This window comes from Solea solea, chromosome 8 (genome assembly GCF_958295425.1).
Source record: "Solea solea chromosome 8, fSolSol10.1, whole genome shotgun sequence".
Lineage (NCBI taxonomy): Eukaryota > Metazoa > Chordata > Actinopteri > Pleuronectiformes > Soleidae > Solea > Solea solea.
In genome coordinates this window covers 15,391,036-15,409,269 of record NC_081141.1, presented here as the reverse complement: position 1 = coordinate 15,409,269, position 18,234 = coordinate 15,391,036, and the positions used below count along the sequence as shown (strand labels likewise).

Below are 18,234 nucleotides of genomic sequence, written 5' to 3'. Positions count from 1 at the left end.
TAAGTCAAGACCCTGAAAAATTCATTTATTCCTTTTCCGTGTGTGTGTGTGTGTGCGTGTGTATGTGTATATGTGTGTGTGTGCAAGCAAAATCTTATGTTATACTCAATTAACTTGAATGAAATAACCTGAAGTTTTGAGTTGTTGCTTTTTAAAACATGAGAAACATAATTAAAAAAACAAAACATTATTCATTTATTATATATGATATATTCATTTATAATATTTTTGTAATATTGTGAAGCAATGTGTGACCACACAATTTCCACAATTGTATCTACAGTATCTATCATTTATCTATCTATATCTGTATATTTGTGTTATATACATACGTACGTACACACACGCACACATGTGTATATAGTTGCTTTATTCCAGATTAAGAGATACACAGTTACAAGAAAGAAAGTACCACAAATATTACAAAAAAGAAGAAGTAAGAAGAAGTAATTTTATATATAATCAATAAAAATGAAATAAAATTAAACAAAATACAGTATGAAACAATTATGTATAAATTTCATGACATAACTTTTTCAAATGGTATAACCACTATATAGCCAAAAGGACTGCTGCTCCATCCATCCAAAGTGGAGCAGCAGCCTGAGAAGGTGTTGTGTTGATCCTGGTGAATCCAGCTCTCTGAGCTCAGCCCACTATATATCCAGCTTGTGCTGACTATACTGTGTCCTGGGCTGCAGTAACAGATGTGAAATCACATTACCCCAACGCTGCAATTAGTCTCACTCGCTCGTGGGTTAATGAGTTTGTGGAAATGTGCGACCCATTCCTCATTAGGTAATTTCTCATGCACTGATGAGAGAGAGTGAGAGAGGGAGAGAGAGAGAGGGAGAGGGAGAGAGAGAGAGAGATGTGGGCATAGCAATTCAGTGGCACTGGCACACAGTCTGCTGCAACTCCTACTGTAAAGCAGACTACAGCTGTGAAGAGGAGGAGGGGGTGCAGATGGACAGTTTGGTGGTTGGGGGGACGAGGACGGGTCGCCTCACCATGAATTATTGAGTGAAAACTGCATGTTTGCTTTTCTGAGTGAGGACGCATGTGAGGCCAAAGAATACAAGAATATACAACATTTACACTGTTAGGTGTTCTGCACTGAGTTCAGCCACACAGGGGTTTTTGTAAAGCAGTTTTCTGTTGCCTGCTAGAGTCACATCAGTCTGTCTCATTGTGGACTGGCTATGCTTATTCCCTCGTTGTGAGGCCAGTGTGTGTGTGTGTGTGTGTGTGAATAGACAGCCCCAGGCAAAGCTCTGTCAGGACACAATGGACGACAACAAAAGGACTAATTAGCAATCAATTACCGACATGTTTCTGTCCTGCACCTTTTATCTGGTTAGAGTGTAGAGCAGGTTACCACTCAACATATCCCATTCTCCCTCTCTCCCTCTCTTTCTCTCTCTCCCACTCACACACACACCACCTGCTGCCTTTGTGTGTGTCTGTGTGTGTGTGTGTGTGTGTGTGTGTGTGGTGCAGCCAGTGTGCAGTGAATCTGGATTATTGCAGGGATGTAAGGTAGCCCAGTGATGCATGGTTTAATGCAAGAGAATGTTACTGCTCTCCTGTGTGAGATATAAAGGCCTTAATTAATCCAATTAAGGCCTTTCAAAGTAGTTGTATTTGGTGCTTATAAGTGTAAGTGTAAAAAAAACACAACAACAAAGATAGTTGACCATCAGCCACATCTGTGCCAGCCACTTCCTAGAATCTGATCTGCTTTTCTTTTCTTTTCTTTTCTTTTCTTTTCTTTTCTTAAATGAATGTTTTAAAGTTAATTTGAAGACTCACCTTTGTGCTGTGTCTTGTTTCGAGAGGCTTTATTCAATTCTGGCACAGCATTTAGTTCAATTTTCTCACAGCACTCAGTTTACGCTGCATAGGAAAAGCAAAATAACCAACCTTTTTTTTATTGTATTTATTTTATTATTAGCAGGGGCATTTTAATATAAGACCTCACAAAAACAACAACAACAACAACATTCTGTTGTATATGCAATGAACCACTGTGCTGTTCAATTGACACAAAATCAAAAGTATCAATACGACCAATACCTGTGGACTGAAATTAAATCAGAATTATATATAATTTTTTTTATCTGTGGCTTGCTCATTTCTCTCTCTCTCTTTTGCACCCACACACACAGACACAGACAGACACACACACACATACACGGACATCTGGGGGGAAAGTGTGCCGTGAGGAGGCAGCAGCGAGTGCCTCTCATGATAACAACTCTGCATCTCAACAACCTGCATCCATCATCATCAACAATAACATCTGCTCTGAGCCTCAGCCTTAAATCTCTTTCGAACCCCCCCCAACCCCTTTCCCTCTCTCTCTACTTTTCACCGTCTCTTCCCTTTTCATACTCTCTCCTTACCCCCCCCCCCCACACTTTACTTCTGCTCCTATTCTGTCCATCTTCTCTCGTCATGCACAGTAGCTGCCTTAAAAGAAAAGAAAAAAAAGATTCTGTTCAATCTGCTTTGACTCTCGTCCAAATCCGCTCATCTGCAGGCTGTGCCTGGATTTGTTTTTGTTTCAACCATCCTTAAAATCAATATTTAATGATGATGTTATCAGTGCTTTTATGTGTAATTTAGCCAGTGTCAGTATGAATGAGACACTGTCAGTTTTATGGCGTCAAGCATTTATTTTCTGTTAATGGGTGCTCCTGGTGGTATACAAACCAAAACCCATTGGACGTCTGATGGATTTCTCTGTTTCATTTCTGTTCATGCATGCATTCACACAGCCGTGCCTATGCATATACAGTGCCACAAACTCTATCTCTCTCTTACACACAAACACACAAATACTAGTGGATTAAAAGACAATTTTTTCTAAAGTTTAAAACAAAAAAAAAGCACATATCAATGCCTCAGCTGGAGGACTTTGATGTGACATTTCTGGCTTTAAAATACCACTCTAAAGCAACGAATGAGGGACCAAATGTTACACAGCATTGTCTCCCATTGGGTTCCTCTTAACACACAATCAATCAAAGCAACTGTTTGTTCCAGAGGAGACGGCATCGCCCGATTTTGACATTTTCCGTGACAATTATTTTGCCTCTTGAGCTGTGGGAGCCAACATTGTTGAGAGGCAATAATCATGATAGTTTTCTCAGTCATTTTTCTCCCAATAACAAGCCATTTTTAATCCAATTAGGGGTGTTAACGTGAGAGGCATAATACCACAGCCCCTGGGACAGATGAGAGAATATGCAGGACATCTATCCCGACAGTCAATATTGGATTTCTCACTAAGCAGCTGTGCCTGCTCTCTCGCTGACATTCTCCACCTCTGCACAGTGATCCGTCCTGATTAAACCAGCTTTTCTACTTTATCAACATTCATTACTTGACCTGATCATGCATGGCCATGGAGACGAAGAATAGAAAAGTTACAGGCCTCACGCTGGGGTTTTCCTTTCATGCCTTTTCTTTGAATTTAACTGTTTAACAGTGAAAGGTGATACATCACATGGCTCTTATTTTGCTTTATTCTACAGTGCCGTTGAAACTTTATGAGTTGCGGTATTCCCCAAAAACTTTCCTCACAAATTTACAGGTTAGACCCCCCCCCATACATACATGCAGATGGATTAACTTGTTTTGTTTTTCCTATATAGTCCTGCGGTTATATATATATATATATATATATATATATATATATATAGTGCTGCATTTCTGATTTAAACTGAATTCTAAATGGGTTTTTGCATCATACTTTAATAAGGCCAAGCACCTCTGCTGAAATACAAAATATTAAACAGTTCATGATGAGAAAGGAACCAAAGGCTGCCAGTACTATAAAGCCAACAGCAGCTAAACACTGCCACCTTCTGGTGGTTATTCAGATTTTTTTTATTAATTTATAAATATATATATATATATATATATATATATATATATATTATAGTACACAGATGGTGTATTGATTTTATCTCATCTTGGTATCACTTAATGAAATATGTCTGTTGTCTGTTGGTGTGGGTGGAGTTTGTACAATTATTGTTCCATCAAAACTTTACTAATAAAAGGCAGAAAATGCATGAAAAACAGGGCCGCTGATTGCAGTCAATACATTCATGCAGTGCACTGAATCATTGTCATTGAGTGCATTGATTATGTGGACTAATCAATGTTTATTAGGGGGGGGGGGGGGCTAGAGACTGGCCAGACCACAGTGGAGGCTGAATGATGAAGGAACACATTTACTGAGTGTCAAAGGCCCACCCAGCCGAGTGTGAGGGAACTTCAAACCAGAGAACGTCAGAAACTGTCAAATGTACATACTTTTACATCAATATAGAGTCATGAAAATGCAGATCATTCCATACAACTACTGCACACTGACCTTAAAAACCTGAGGCCTGAGTTTACATAAAATCCTGGTTGCACTTTAGTGGCTCGAATCACCGTACAGGAGCATCCACTTGCAAAGATAGTTGTGGGCTTGGAACTTGATGTTTATGTCTGTCATGTTTAATTCGGGATTCTGAATCAGAGACAGAATAAGAGGATTTTTTTTTTTTTTTTTTTTTAACAAAAATAAGAAAAATGGTCTATTTTGTGGCTTCGGCACAATTATTACTACTCGATACTGAATAATCGAAAAAGAATTAATCATAACTTTGACTCAACAACGTAAAAAAAAAACACATTTTGTAAAGCCTGGAGATGTCATCTATGAACACATATAAGGAGTTGTGTATTATTCCCACTGCAGTTTACCAAGGCCTGTGGCACAGATCTGTGCTGCATGAGCACTAAGGGTTAAAGCCCGGGAACTAGAAACTTCCCAAAGATGTATCAACTCTACACAAAAGCATGGGAGTGAATCTTTTCTCTGTCATAATGAAGAATTCACATGTGTACTTCTGTGTTTATTAGGATGCTGGGACCTGCTGGCGGCTGATGGCTACTCCACTCTTGCGACACCTCGGCCACAGCTGGCCTGTGCTGCTTTTATCATCGCCAATGAGCCAAGTGAGGTCATCACTCTGGAGCTTTCTGACATCAGTATCGACCGCGGCACTGAAGATTTCATCAAGGTTGGCCCCACTCAAAAATAGTACCCGCACATCCAACATTGGAGAGAGAGGAAAACAAGAAGATCAGTTTGTGGCTGGTGTTGAGAGCCTTATTGACTGACAGCCTTAGAAAACCTGGCAGAGATGTTTTTTTTGTTGCTATATATCAGTTGCAGGTAGAGACCACACACCAGACAGAGCTGAACAAAACTGTGAAGGATGTGGTCCTTAAATCATTATCTCTATCACACTTGACTCTCCTCAGACACGTTTGTTGCCATTAGAATCAAACCAAGTTTGACAGCAGAAGATCACATTTGAATCGACCTCAGTGGTGTTTTGAGCCCAAAAACTCTTCTTCAGATTACTGACTACAGGAAATACATATATATATATACCCAGATTGACCCATGTTGATCATGGGTCAGTCTGAGGAAGAGGCTAAGCCTTTATTTAAGCTTGAGACAAAATGACACGCCGGCATGTAAAGCCTTTAATGGGAACTCTGGTGTGCGATCATCTTTTTTTCCATAAATCTGCTCTGAGATTTTGATGATCCAGGACCTTTCAATTATTTTGACTTGTCATTGAAATTATATCATGTTTGTTTCCTTGTTTGAGGTAATCTCATTCTTGATCTACACCTCTAACTTCTTCTCTTCTTTTCATTCTTTTCGCCCATCTCTCCTTCACCTACCCTAAGGTCTTGACCTTACCATGTAAAGTGCCTTGAGATAATGTATGTTATGAATTGGCACTATCCATCCATCCATCTTCTACTGCTTTATCCTCCACATGAGGGTCACGGGCGGGGGGGGGGCAGTGTGCCCATCTCAGCTGACATAGGGCGATAGGCAGGGTACACACTGGACAGTTCGCCAGTCCATCACAGGGACACATAGAGACAAATAACCAACCAACCCGGAGAAAACCCATGCACACATGGGGAGAACATGCACAAAGACTGGGTCTCAAACCCGGGTATTCTTACTTGCTAACCCTACTCACCATGTGGCCCTGAATTGGCACTATACAAATAAGATTTAAGACAACATATCAACAGTGTCTCCTCATAATTTCCGTCACTGTTTGTCTCTCAGGCTTAGGTGAGTTAAGCTATTGTATATAACAATAAATTAGGCATTTGATTCCTGTTGCATCAAATGCATTATACAAACATCCAATATGTTTTTATTTAAGCAGATTAGACTTCAGGATTTCTCTCCCTCCCTATGCTGTCCGACTGAGTCTTTATGATTTATGATGATTGTGTTTGCTGGAATTATTCCACGGTGCTCTCTGTAGTTCCCTTCATGTCAAACGTGTCAATCGTGCCCAAAGACAACAAATATCTCTTCACATGATGCTCCAGTGTTGCCTCAACGAAATCAATACATATTGTTCAAAAATAAATTTAAAATCAACATCAAATCAAACGAGACATTTTTCCGGGAGTTTTCAGGGAATCAAAGTTGAACCAAGACCTTGTTTATAAAAGTGTATTGTGCACATTCTTCTGCCATGACTTACCCATGAATAATGAATTGTTTTTGATATTCAGCCTAAAATAAATTAGGTGAAGAACTCTCACTGTCCTGAACGCAAATCAAACCAAAAAGGCCCATTAGATGGGAGTCGCCCGACCTCCACTGACGATCCCCGATGGAAGGTAATTAAAAGAAGAGTGTGTTATCCATCGCTCCTCATTAATATGCTTTGAATTAACCACTATCAGGGAAGAGGGCTGAGCAAGGAGGGGGCAACCGAGAAAATCCATGGTGGCTTTCATGTAATCTCTCTCTGTCAGGTCAGTCCAAACGGGGAGGGTCAGCTCATTACAGCCCCCACAGGAGATGAATGGGTCAGTCAGGCAGTGAGGAGAGCTGCGTTAGACCGCTGCATTGACAGACCCACACAAGGTGTGTGTGTGTGTGTGTGTGTGAACATTTAAGCAGAGATACTTAGCTATTATGTGCTATCTTTGACAGGGAGCAGGTGTGCAGGCAGAGGTTCCATGCTGGGATGCAGGGGAAGGTTAGGACACTCATGTGTGGAGTGAACGCTCACTGCTTTAACTTTGACCACATGGAGAGGGTTCTCTAACATCTTGCCAGCTGCGGCTATCATCACACACCACTGCTTCTATCTGTTCTGATAAACACTCGCACTTTAAAGAAAACTGTAGTTTTGAATCTTGATTCTTACATTGTAGAAAACCTCCTGTAGGCGCTGAGTAATAATTAAACCTATTCCTACATTTGCCACCAGATGGCGTTGTAGGCTTTATGTCTAGAAACAGAGGGCACACATTTATTTATTTTAATAATAAGGAGCTTTCTGAATGAATTGAACCTAAAACAGCTGGAGTTGAAGTCACACTTGCATACCTTTCATAAACCATAACTCAGTGTGCACTTGTTGGTTCAAGCTGTGTTTTTAAATCACATGTTGGTGGGATACTTTGGTTAACTGTCATGTTTTCTTCATGTAATTGCCTCATCTTGTATTGTGTTACTTTAGCGTGGAACAATTTACAAAAAACAACGTAATCTTAAAGAGCTTGTTTCGTCTGAATGTTTTTAAATTATCGCTGAACCACTGGGAGTCACATGAATGTGGCTCTATGCTTGAACAGAATCACACACCCTTTTTTTTTTATCACTGAAAGTTTTATGGTGTATAATTTGATACCTTATCTTTCCGCCACTGCCTGTCCCGACTGCCTCACTCTCTAGGGCAAAAATACTTTTGATTTCATTAAAGCCTTCCTGGTTAATAATAGTTTATAATTATCATTTTGCCACTTCTGCAAACATCCCAGGGGGCTGGTAACAGTAAACTTACAAGTGCACTGTTCTAGAATCATTTAACTCACAGTTATCATTTTTAAATAGAAGTGGAACCAAATATTAGCCGGTCTTTAACATCTGGAGTCAGATATCCTAATAACATAATAGGAGGTGAATGCAAATCCTGGACTCTGTTTTCAAAGAGCAAAGTGGTTGATGTGTTGTCCTACTTTGTCCCTGGCCATAAACAACACATTATAAAACCGTAGCTGTACAAAATCTGATCGAGGGACGTGAATGGCCCACGGGCCGGACTTTGGACAAGCCTGGTTTAGACCAATGTTTTATCCCACGTACCATCTGAGAAAATATTGAGCTCTCTAAGTGACACCCTTATCACCGACGTTATAAATACTGTGACCGATCAAAGTCAGCTACGTACTTCTCACAGGAGGCAGATTTATTCCCAATAAATCTCTCATCGTCCTCCTCTTCCTCACATATACTTCATACACTAGTATAGTGAAATTAGATTAAGATGGCACAAGTGATAAAGTGACTCAAATTCTTATTATTTCATTTATTACAACTGTCTTGTTACTTCCTCAGCTCCACTTCGATCACATACCCCGGTATACACTGTAGAACAGCATTTCTGCTTTTCTTCCAATGACCACCCTTTGAGAACCCTGGGTGCAGACTGTTAGATGTGATTATGTTAGATAAGAAAATGAAATATATGAGCAGACTACGCATAATATGAGTTGATATCGCTGTTGATAAAACCGTGGGATCACTTGTTCATTAAAATCCATCGATTCATTTGATTAATTGGATTTAAACAATTACAGCATGTGTCGCAGCACACGGGACAAGCACTTGCAGCAACACGCCAGTGCATGACATACACACACACACACACACACGCACACCATGCAGCATTATGGTAACATTTTTCATTCCCACTGCTGTCATTCACATTAGCAAACCACACTTACGCCGCCATGCGTCCGCTGATAGCTTCAGACGGGACTTTGGAAGATGACTAATTGTTATCACTGACCACTGGCTTTAAGATGAAAGTAATACACCTTGATTAGGTCATCAGCACTGTGGACAAAAAAGTGGGGGCGTTAGGTTTGAAGTGAATGGTGTTCATTATTGTTTTTTTGTTGTTTGTTTTTTCAGTTTTGTGTTCTCGTACATGGCACCGCAGACCTTCAGGACTATGGGGGTCATGTCAGCCATCGTTAGCTGAAGATAGCCGCGAGGCAGAGTCTCACACAGAGTCTTTTGTCCCTCCTTCAGATGAATGAGAGGACACGTGGGTGTCTCACACGCGGACACATCACACACGTCGCTGTTCCTCAGTTGGTTCCATCATTTATACCATGTTTTAATCTGCAGACCGCTCAGGAACAACACAAGCGTAATCTGTATCTGGCAGTCTGGGTATCAGGTCGCTGCACACGCAGCTGCAGTCTGTAACCTGTGCCTGCCGAGAGCAATTCTAACAATTATAACAACCATATAATTATCATAACAACATTCAAACAAATGATTATATAACACACTCTGTCTACTTAAATTGAAGAGAAACAACGGAATTTTCCATTTCGCAAATGAGGAGGGAAATCCTGTTTGAAGTTGCTGATTGGATTTGCTTTACTGTTTTTGCTGCGACAGTATCAGTCTCACAGATTGAGAGCTCAGACCGATCAATTTTAGACGGTTCTTTAAACGTACGTAAACCCCTTTTTTTTTTTTCCTCCAGTAGTTCCCTCTTATTTAATCCCTCTTAAGTTAATAACAACAACCAGCTCAGTGAAACAGTTGTAGGTGATTATTTCTGGTCCAGCTTGTGGTTTCATGGAGATCACAATCACTAGGAGAGGGGATGAGGTAGAGGAGGCAATTTGATGTCATCAGTGAGACCAGATGGACGCTTTGCAAGGAATGAAATCCTCTCCAGGCAATATCTGTCCCCTAGAAATTAAAACACACACATGTGGATAAAGTTCAGTGCAGTCTCCTCTTCATTCAGCATGTCCTCAAAAGAAAAAGGTCTCGGTAGCCACTGCCCCGTGATCCCTCCCTGTGATGAGTTCCACGATGAACAGTGATAAATAGTATTCATAAAATGAGTCAAAAATCTATAAAGATGAATCCTCTACTGTGGCTTACCATGTCACCGCAGGGTTAAACGTAAGCATTTCATTCCTTGCAAATACATGAAAAAAAAAACCCATTCAACTCATTTCATACTGAACATTTGTATCAAGGACAATACGCTTCTCATCTGCAGAGAAAAAGTTGTCCTTTAATGCTCAGTGTTCAAAGAAGGCACTTCATAAATACAGTATAATGCATTTGATTGAGGAGATTAGATGTGAAAAGGTTTCGCACAATCAACAACAATTTTGGAAGGAAAATGCCTCGACTTTTAATTCAATTATTAAATTAGACGCAGTTGCAGCTGAGCGTGTTTTCCAGTGCATTAACGTGGCTTTGAACAACTGCGTTTCATCTAAATCACTGTAAATACCCTTGTTTTCCAGTGACCCTCTCTGATGTAGGCCTGCCTGTCTGTCTGTCTGTCTGTCTGTGTGTGTGTGTGTGTGTGTGTGTCGTGCTGCTATAAAAGCTGCCACCTCACAGTCGCAGCCGTTATTCCCCCCACACTCTGCTTCAGAAAACACTCAACATGTCTCTGCCTCTGCGTGCACAACTCCTTCTCTTTCTCATCTCCCTTTCTTCAAAGATGGGGATCAGTCGCTACATCGAGGTAAGATCCAATTTCTCTAAGCGTTGAGATGTTGTTCATTAAGTCCGGCTGAAAAGTCCTTCAAGTTGAAGCTATAACCTGTAACTGTCATGTTTATTTCAGGACTCTGAATCTTCTGAAGAATTAGATTCTCTCTTTGGCGTGGACCAGAAAATAAAAGAGGATTTTATTTACCGCCGACCTTTGAGTAAGTGTTGCTGAAAACGACAGCTTTGTTTATTCAGCAATTCTTTAAAGTAAACCCTTACAATAAGAGGTTCACTGTCCTTTTGATGTATTGCATTTGTGTTGTCCCTGCAGTAAATAGTCTATAGTACCTGTATTTTAGATTTTCAAACTAATGAAACCTCTCAAAGATCCAACTCTATTCTATTCTGTTACCTTCAGTCCTTTGAAAACAAGCTGATTTGTTATTGTGTACAGACTAAACTAAATGCTAGTCATGCTCGTGAATCCCTTCTCTGTCATAATGAAGAATTGATGTATTGTTGTCTTGTATTTGTGTGGTGTATAGGATGCTTGGACATGCTGGCCACTGATGGCGCCTTCACTTTAGTGGCATCTCAGCCACAGCTGGCCTGCGCTGCTTTTATCATCGCCGAGCCAAGTCAGGTCATCAGTGTGGAGCTCTCTGACGTCAATATTGACTGCAGCGCTGGAGATTTCATCAAGGTTGGCCCCACTCACCAAAACTAGTACGCACACACCCATCCAATAATTGGAGAGAGGAAGACAAGAAGATCTGTTTGTGGCTGGTCATGAGAGCCTCATTGGACTGACCTTAATTTTCCTTTAAACGTTTTATTCTTTACACAAAGTGGAGTGTTGAATCAAGGTTAAAAGAGATTACGCACTAGATTTGAAACAATGGATTCAGTTAAAGTTTCCACTTTTTAACTTGTGTTTTCCACTGAGCAAATTTTCCTGATGAACCACTGGCGCAGTTTCCGTGCAAAACAAAAACATCTGTGTTCCCTCAGATGTTTGATGGATGGGTTCTGAAGGGAGAGAAGTTCCCCAACAGTCAGGACCATCAGCTTCCACTGCATCAGCGTTACACAGACTACTGTTCCAATCCAGCAACAGGAGCCACCAGCCGCTCCTCTCAGAACGTCGCCATGGTCTTCTTCCGCATTCACAGCCCTGGCAGTGGATTCACCCTTGTCGTCAAGAAGATACACAACCCCTTTCGTGAGTCCCACTATGAAAATAAACCAGAAACTAATGAGAAAAAAAGTAAATAACAAAAAAAAAAGGCTCTTGCATCTAAATGTGATTTGTTTTTATTTGTGCTTCATGGCAAGGGATGGACTGGTGGTACTTGTGCTTGTGTGCATGCATGTGTGTTCTTCCTGGACATTTGCGCTTGGTTGAGCATTAATCAAGGCCAAGGGCGACAGGCAGAGATTGAATGAGGAGGGATGCACCTGTTTTCCAGCTGCTGCTTGACAAACACGGCGTTAACACTGTGTCAAGCAACATAACATAACAATCGCCATCTGGCTGTAAGGCGTAAGACGTACAAAGGAAGAGCACTCACACAACAAGGGTGTTTGAACGGATTATCTACAGCAGTACAGTGTAAATCTACACGCTGATATGTAAGGATTTAAAGTCATATATTGATCATGAGCTGCAGCTGTTTACAGTATTGTCTCTTTATTTGAGAACCGTAGCTTAAATTTAATAAGACTAGCTGCAAAACATTTTTTTATATGTATGTAGGAACAAATATGTGTCAGGCACAAAAATGTAAGAAGATTTTAAGGCATTTATCCATTTTGTTCCCTGGTAAGTGTGAGTTATATTAGCATCTTCTCAGGCTCATTTACAATGAAAATGATTCTAAATGAACAACAGGCCCAGAGGAGTGAAGTGCTCTAATTCCAGTTAGTGCCTGTCCAGTCGACCATAATGTTATCAATTCAAATTTCATTATTTTTCTATCTTTGTCATCTGAACTGGATTTGATTTTCATGCTCCTCCCTAATCCCCTCCCTGCAGTTAGCCCTGATTATCTCCAATTTGTGGAACATGGTGACAATAATGAGTTTCTCTGGTGATGGGGAACTGTTCATTTGACTCCACCTCTGCCTTCTCTCTCTCTTTCTCTCTCTCTCCATCTCTGTGTGTGTGTGCGTGTGTGTGTGTGTGTGTGTGTGTGTGTGTAAAGCCTGTAACGTCATGTCTCAGAGACCAGAGGGCAGTTTCACCATGGTGTTGCCACACCAGCGCAGGAACTGCAGCTTCTCCATCATCTACCCGGTGGAAATCAAACTGACAGAACTCAGCCTGGGGCAGGCCAAAAGCAATGAGCTCCTCCCACAGGTAAGACAGACAGAGAGACAGACAGACAGACAAACTGACAGACTGACTGACATTAATTTGAGTATTTCTCTAATATACACAACTTACTGATGAGTAAACTTCCGTAAATCAAAGTTTTAGTTTGCCATTAAGATTCATCAAACCCAACCCATGTACTGAAGAATAGGCAAGTCAGCCAAATAATCCGAGTACCAAATCTCTGACTCAGTCATGGGAGATGATATTTGCCAGTCCACACAAGACCGGTGCTATGCTCAGAGCTCAGTAGGTGTAACCAGAGAATGTCAAATATCTTCCTAACTACACCAACATGAAAAAAAAACAACATGTTGCTGCAGGTGTGCAAGTGTGTGTAATTGGACTTGCATGATTATCGGGCTCCAGGCTCACCATCATCAAATCATCATCATCATCATGTTATCATGGATGAAGAAACACAAACCTTTTTAACTGACTCACTGACTTTACAGTACTGTTAGCACATTTTAAATATTTAATCGCTGTGTAATACGTCAACTGTCTCTGTCACGTGATTAAAAGCACTCTCATCCATCTTCTTCAAATGAAGCTACAGTCAGAAGACAGACTGACATCTAGACCAGCTCTTTCTTAATGTAATAATACAAAAAACAACAACCCACCAGAACCTTTAATGAACGCGCTTAACTCAGATAGATATCAACAAATACACGTTCTCTTGGACAAGCTGCTTCCCCCCATTTCCAGCTTCATGCCAAAAAAGAACATGAGGCTGCCCAGATGCAGACAGAAATATCTAATGAAGCATTTCAAGACCTGAAAAGCTGCCGGAGATGTTCCCCCTCTGGTGCTACAGAACAAAGATAACATCCGGAGAGATCAAAAAACATTTGGAGTCATATTCACGTGGCAATTTTTAATGACACAGTCTCAGTATGAATTTGAAGCCAGGTGCCATCTCAGGAGATGTAGCCAGGACACGTTTTGATTTGAATCCGATATTTCCTGCTGTGAGATATCACAATGAAAGCTTGACTTCAGTTGACGGACGGAGTGTCTGGGAATCGTGAGGCAGAGTTTAAATGCCAGTTTTATTGTTAGCTTTCTGTACAGTTATATAGTTTGTTAAATCTGCCACCTGTGAAATGTCTGACTGAATTGGAAAGGCCCATTTACGTCCGTTCCATAAAAACATAATGGCAGTTCAATGTCGGGAATATTAAAACACACAATGAAACCCAAAAGCCCAATCACAATAAACATAAAATAGAATACAGGGAAATAGAAAGAGAGAAATAAAACAATAAGTTAGACTAAAAGCATAAAAGGCGACAATCGTTTTCTTTAAAATTATTAAAGTAATGTACAAATTAATTAAAAAAGGAATTAAAGTCTTCGATTACATTTCTTAGTATGAAGTTAAAAAGATTTCGAAATCTGATGCTTCACTATCTGGGCTCGACTAGTTGATCCGAGTCAGTAGATCTTAAGAGTCCTACTAGGTTTATATTCTTTTAATATGTCATTTATGTTGCGTGTTCTGCACCTAAACCATTTGGTGATGTGTAGGCCAGCAGCAGAACTTTAAAGTTAATTCTAAAACTGACTGTGAGCCAGTGTAAAGACATTAAAAGTGGAGTAATGTGCTCTGATCTTTTGGTTCTGCTTAAAACTTTTGGGGAAACCTGTCAGAAGGACTCAAAGTTACAGTAGTCAATCCTTCTGTAGATGTCAGCATGGATGAGCTTCTCCTGGTCTGTGTGGGACCACACACCATTCACTCAGGATACATTTGAAGCTGACAGAAGGTTGTTTAACGTTGGAACATAATGATGAGAACTCCATATTGTCAAGTGCTATTCAATTCTGAGAACCAGCGAGTTAGAGGAAAGAAAATGTGTAAATCATGTTCATAACGGTCTCCTGAAATGCTCCTGAACATATTTGCAGCTGCTCTGACACTGACTGCCAAACTTGTGAAAGGGCTTTTAGTACTGCTGCACCGAGCCAAATATAACAAGCTGATATTTGTATTTCAATTCAATCGTTGGGAAAAGTTGTAAATATACCAAAGTCAAGTGTTAGGATTTTAAAGAGGGACTGTGAGAAGCCTTTTACGTGCAAATGCAGCTGCATTAAATCATACCACATGTGTGTAAGATAGTTATGATGGGCTGGGACGTGAGATATTCTTTAGCTTTAGGGTTTATCTTTAGAGAGAGAGAGAGAAGGCACCTCTACATCTACTCTGCAAGTACAGCACAAGTGGTTAAACGTTGACTCTCTGCTGGTTTTTCCTGAAGAGTTTTGGAGATGAAGTGTGTCTGTCCATGTTCATCTTTATGAGAGGAGCTCAGTAAGGAAAAATGTGATCCTAAAATTATAGTATTTTGGCAACCTGTGGTGACTGCAGCTTTAAAAACCAACCTAACTAACCAGAGCAAATGATTTGCCAATTGCAGGTGAGTAAGACAAGAAATACAGTGGTCAGGGTTAAATTACAGATTCAAGATTAAATGACCTAATTTCATAATTCAACTATTAAACAATTGAACTTAAAGACCAGAATGATGGTGGATGCAGCAGGACGATTATCCATCACTGAAAGTGGGATACAATAAAATACTGGTTCAGTTATTTCTCACAACACACTTGAGATCTGACAAATGTGCCAAATTCATTTTCTTCCATATTAAGTTGATTTAGAAAAAAATACTGTGTAACCTGCCTTTGTACGTCATCTGTTTTCTAGCTTGCATGTGTCAGATGTTGGCAATACTGAGCTGGGAATATACAGTATGTAGTAGTAGGTCCAAACTAAACAGGGCTTCTGTTTGTATTTTGCAGAGGCAGGCGTGGTCGGGCTGTTCAGGGTCAGGTGACTATGTAGAGCTGCTGGGGGGCAATGGCATAGACACCTCCAAGATGTTCCCTGTAGCTGACCTGTGTTTCTCCCTCAGAGGACTTGGTGAGTCCCAGCACTGCCAGTGTGATTCTCTAATCATCAGCCATTCCTACATTGTTACTTGCAAATTGCTATTGACTATATAACCAGGGGTCTCAAACTCAGGTGATATCTATATATATATACATATATATATATATATACATATACATATATATACAGTACATACATACATATGTATACATATATAATATAAATATTCATGATGCAATATTAATCTGTAAATCAAAGATGTACAATACCTACAAAATAATCATAACCTGATAATGAGAAGTTTGAGACCTCTGCTATACTAAATGAGATTTACCATTATCTTGGTGAATTACACACATGAATTAAAAACAAAAGATGAGCCCTTCTTCCACAGTGTGTGTGTGTGTGTGTGTGTATGGCTTAGAGAACAAAATGTTCTTCGTGTGGTCCAGCGTAAACAATCCTTTTTTTTCTCCCCTCTGTTTTGACCCTTTAGCCCAGATGAAGGTTGGCTGTGATAATTCAGTGGTGAGGCTGGTGTCCAGTGGGAACTATATCAATCGTGTCTCCTTTCAGTACCGACTACTGGGACGCAGTGAACTCCCCAAGAATCGAGAGAACAGTCTGGAGAACTTCTGCTCTCTGGAATAAGAACACACACGTGCATAAACACAGAGACTCACACATAAACACAGCCCTCCACTTCTCTGTAAATAAACCAGTTAACTAATAGTAACTTTAAAAGTATTTTTTGTTTTGTTTTTGCCAGATATTTTATTTTGTGTCTTAACAATTTTAACTTTTACTATTTATTTAATGTATTATTTTTATTCCTTTAATATTCACAGATGGATGATTGCTCTCTCGTTTGTCCTGACAAATCCCAGCGTCCATTACATCTCTTGGCGAGAGCAAGCGTCCCTCTGTTGTTCCTAGTTTGTATCACTTTCAGTTGCCTTTGGCAGGGTTTTCATCTCCGCTATCTCTTGGTTGACAATCCAAAAATAAATATGACTTGCATGATGAAGCACGTTTGCAAGGCTCTGCTTTTTGTGAGTGACTGTATTTTATCCCCTTTTTATTTTAGAACGTTGTGCTCCGCACTTTGATTTACGAGTATCTTACCTACACCGCAGAGGTGTTGATACTTTTTAAAGGGCACAACATGTTCTTCAGTTAAGTTCAACAGCTGGTACGGCTAATGACTGGGGACTTTTCACTTGTTATATTGGTACTGTGTGTAGAAGGAAGATAGAATTATATTTTATTATAGAAAAGAAATAAGTTACAACATGTTCAACTATCAGTGAATTCCCACTTATCTTAAAAGAGGTTTTATGTCCATATTTTGCTGATGAAGGGAACAAAAGTTGTAATTTGTTTAGCACTTTTACTAAAGGAAAAACTGTGAGGATTTGCACCCCGATCCCCAAACTGCCCCCTTAAGTTTTCAACCACATCTCTGAAGCAGAAGACCTTTTGCCTTAGCATCTCATATTACTAACAAAAATGACAGGTATGTGTATTAAAAGGTCATAACTTTACATCGTCAAAAAGCCATTTGGAACCTTTAAAGTCATCAGTAACATCCTGCAATCGTTTCCAATATCTACCGGATGCCAGTGTAATCAAGTAAAACGAGCTAGTTCTCCTCAGGGTCCGATTTAAACCCTGGCAGCTGAGTTCAGAGCAGTCTTGTGTTGATTAATAGATTTTCTTTGGCTAAAACAAGTAAAAAAAAAAAAAGGCTGTTGCAATAATCAGGTCACTGAGAAACAGGATGAAAAACAATCTCTGTAAGTAGTAGAGTAAGAAAATATTGTTTTTGAGAAAGACTTGACCAGTTTTACTGAGATTATTTGTTTTATACGTCACTACATTTACCAGAGGTTTGCCATTAAATTAACCCTTTAACACCTGAGCCTCAAAATGTCCGTCTAGACTTTTTTGCTTATTTTAACCATACAAAAAATGTATTTTTCCAGAATAACTCAATATCTGGCAATTATTTACAATTTACTGCATGTTAAAATTGTGTATTAACCCTTTTAACCGTTTGATTTAGAAAAAACATTGTAGTTGTAGAACACCAAATTGTGTGTGTTAAATTTGACATTTGAACAGTATAAAACATATTTAAAATAACATTTGTTTGAGTCTTTGTCTCAATGTCCAAAAACAGGCCACAAAATTTAAACCATGTCTAGACGTTTTTTTCCAAGTCTCTCCTCTCTGGTGACAATGTCGCTGTTTCGCTCGCTTCCTACAACAGTGCGAGTGAAATTACCGTAATAACCACGTGTTGGTTTTGACCTTCAACTTCTCAGCTTTTCAGTAACCGCTGGAATTTTT

General features: G+C 39.8%; 1 protein-coding gene across 1 annotated transcript in view; it reads left to right on the top strand.

Annotated features, from left to right (window-relative positions):
- LOC131464532 (corticotropin-releasing factor-binding protein-like) overlaps positions 1 to 16,909 on the top strand; it is a 76,298-nt gene extending 59,389 nt beyond the window's left edge. Inside the window, exons 2-9 of the mRNA XM_058637045.1 lie at positions 4,924 to 5,084; positions 10,497 to 10,637; positions 10,740 to 10,824; positions 11,152 to 11,309; positions 11,618 to 11,828; positions 12,811 to 12,965; positions 15,792 to 15,912; positions 16,379 to 16,909. Of these exons, the coding sequence (XP_058493028.1) occupies positions 4,924 to 5,084; positions 10,497 to 10,637; positions 10,740 to 10,824; positions 11,152 to 11,309; positions 11,618 to 11,828; positions 12,811 to 12,965; positions 15,792 to 15,912; positions 16,379 to 16,533 (1,187 nt within the window). The 3' untranslated portion in view covers positions 16,534 to 16,909. The remainder of the gene's footprint in view (positions 1 to 4,923; positions 5,085 to 10,496; positions 10,638 to 10,739; positions 10,825 to 11,151; positions 11,310 to 11,617; positions 11,829 to 12,810; positions 12,966 to 15,791; positions 15,913 to 16,378) is intronic.
- Positions 16,910 to 18,234: the final 1,325 nt, after the last annotated feature.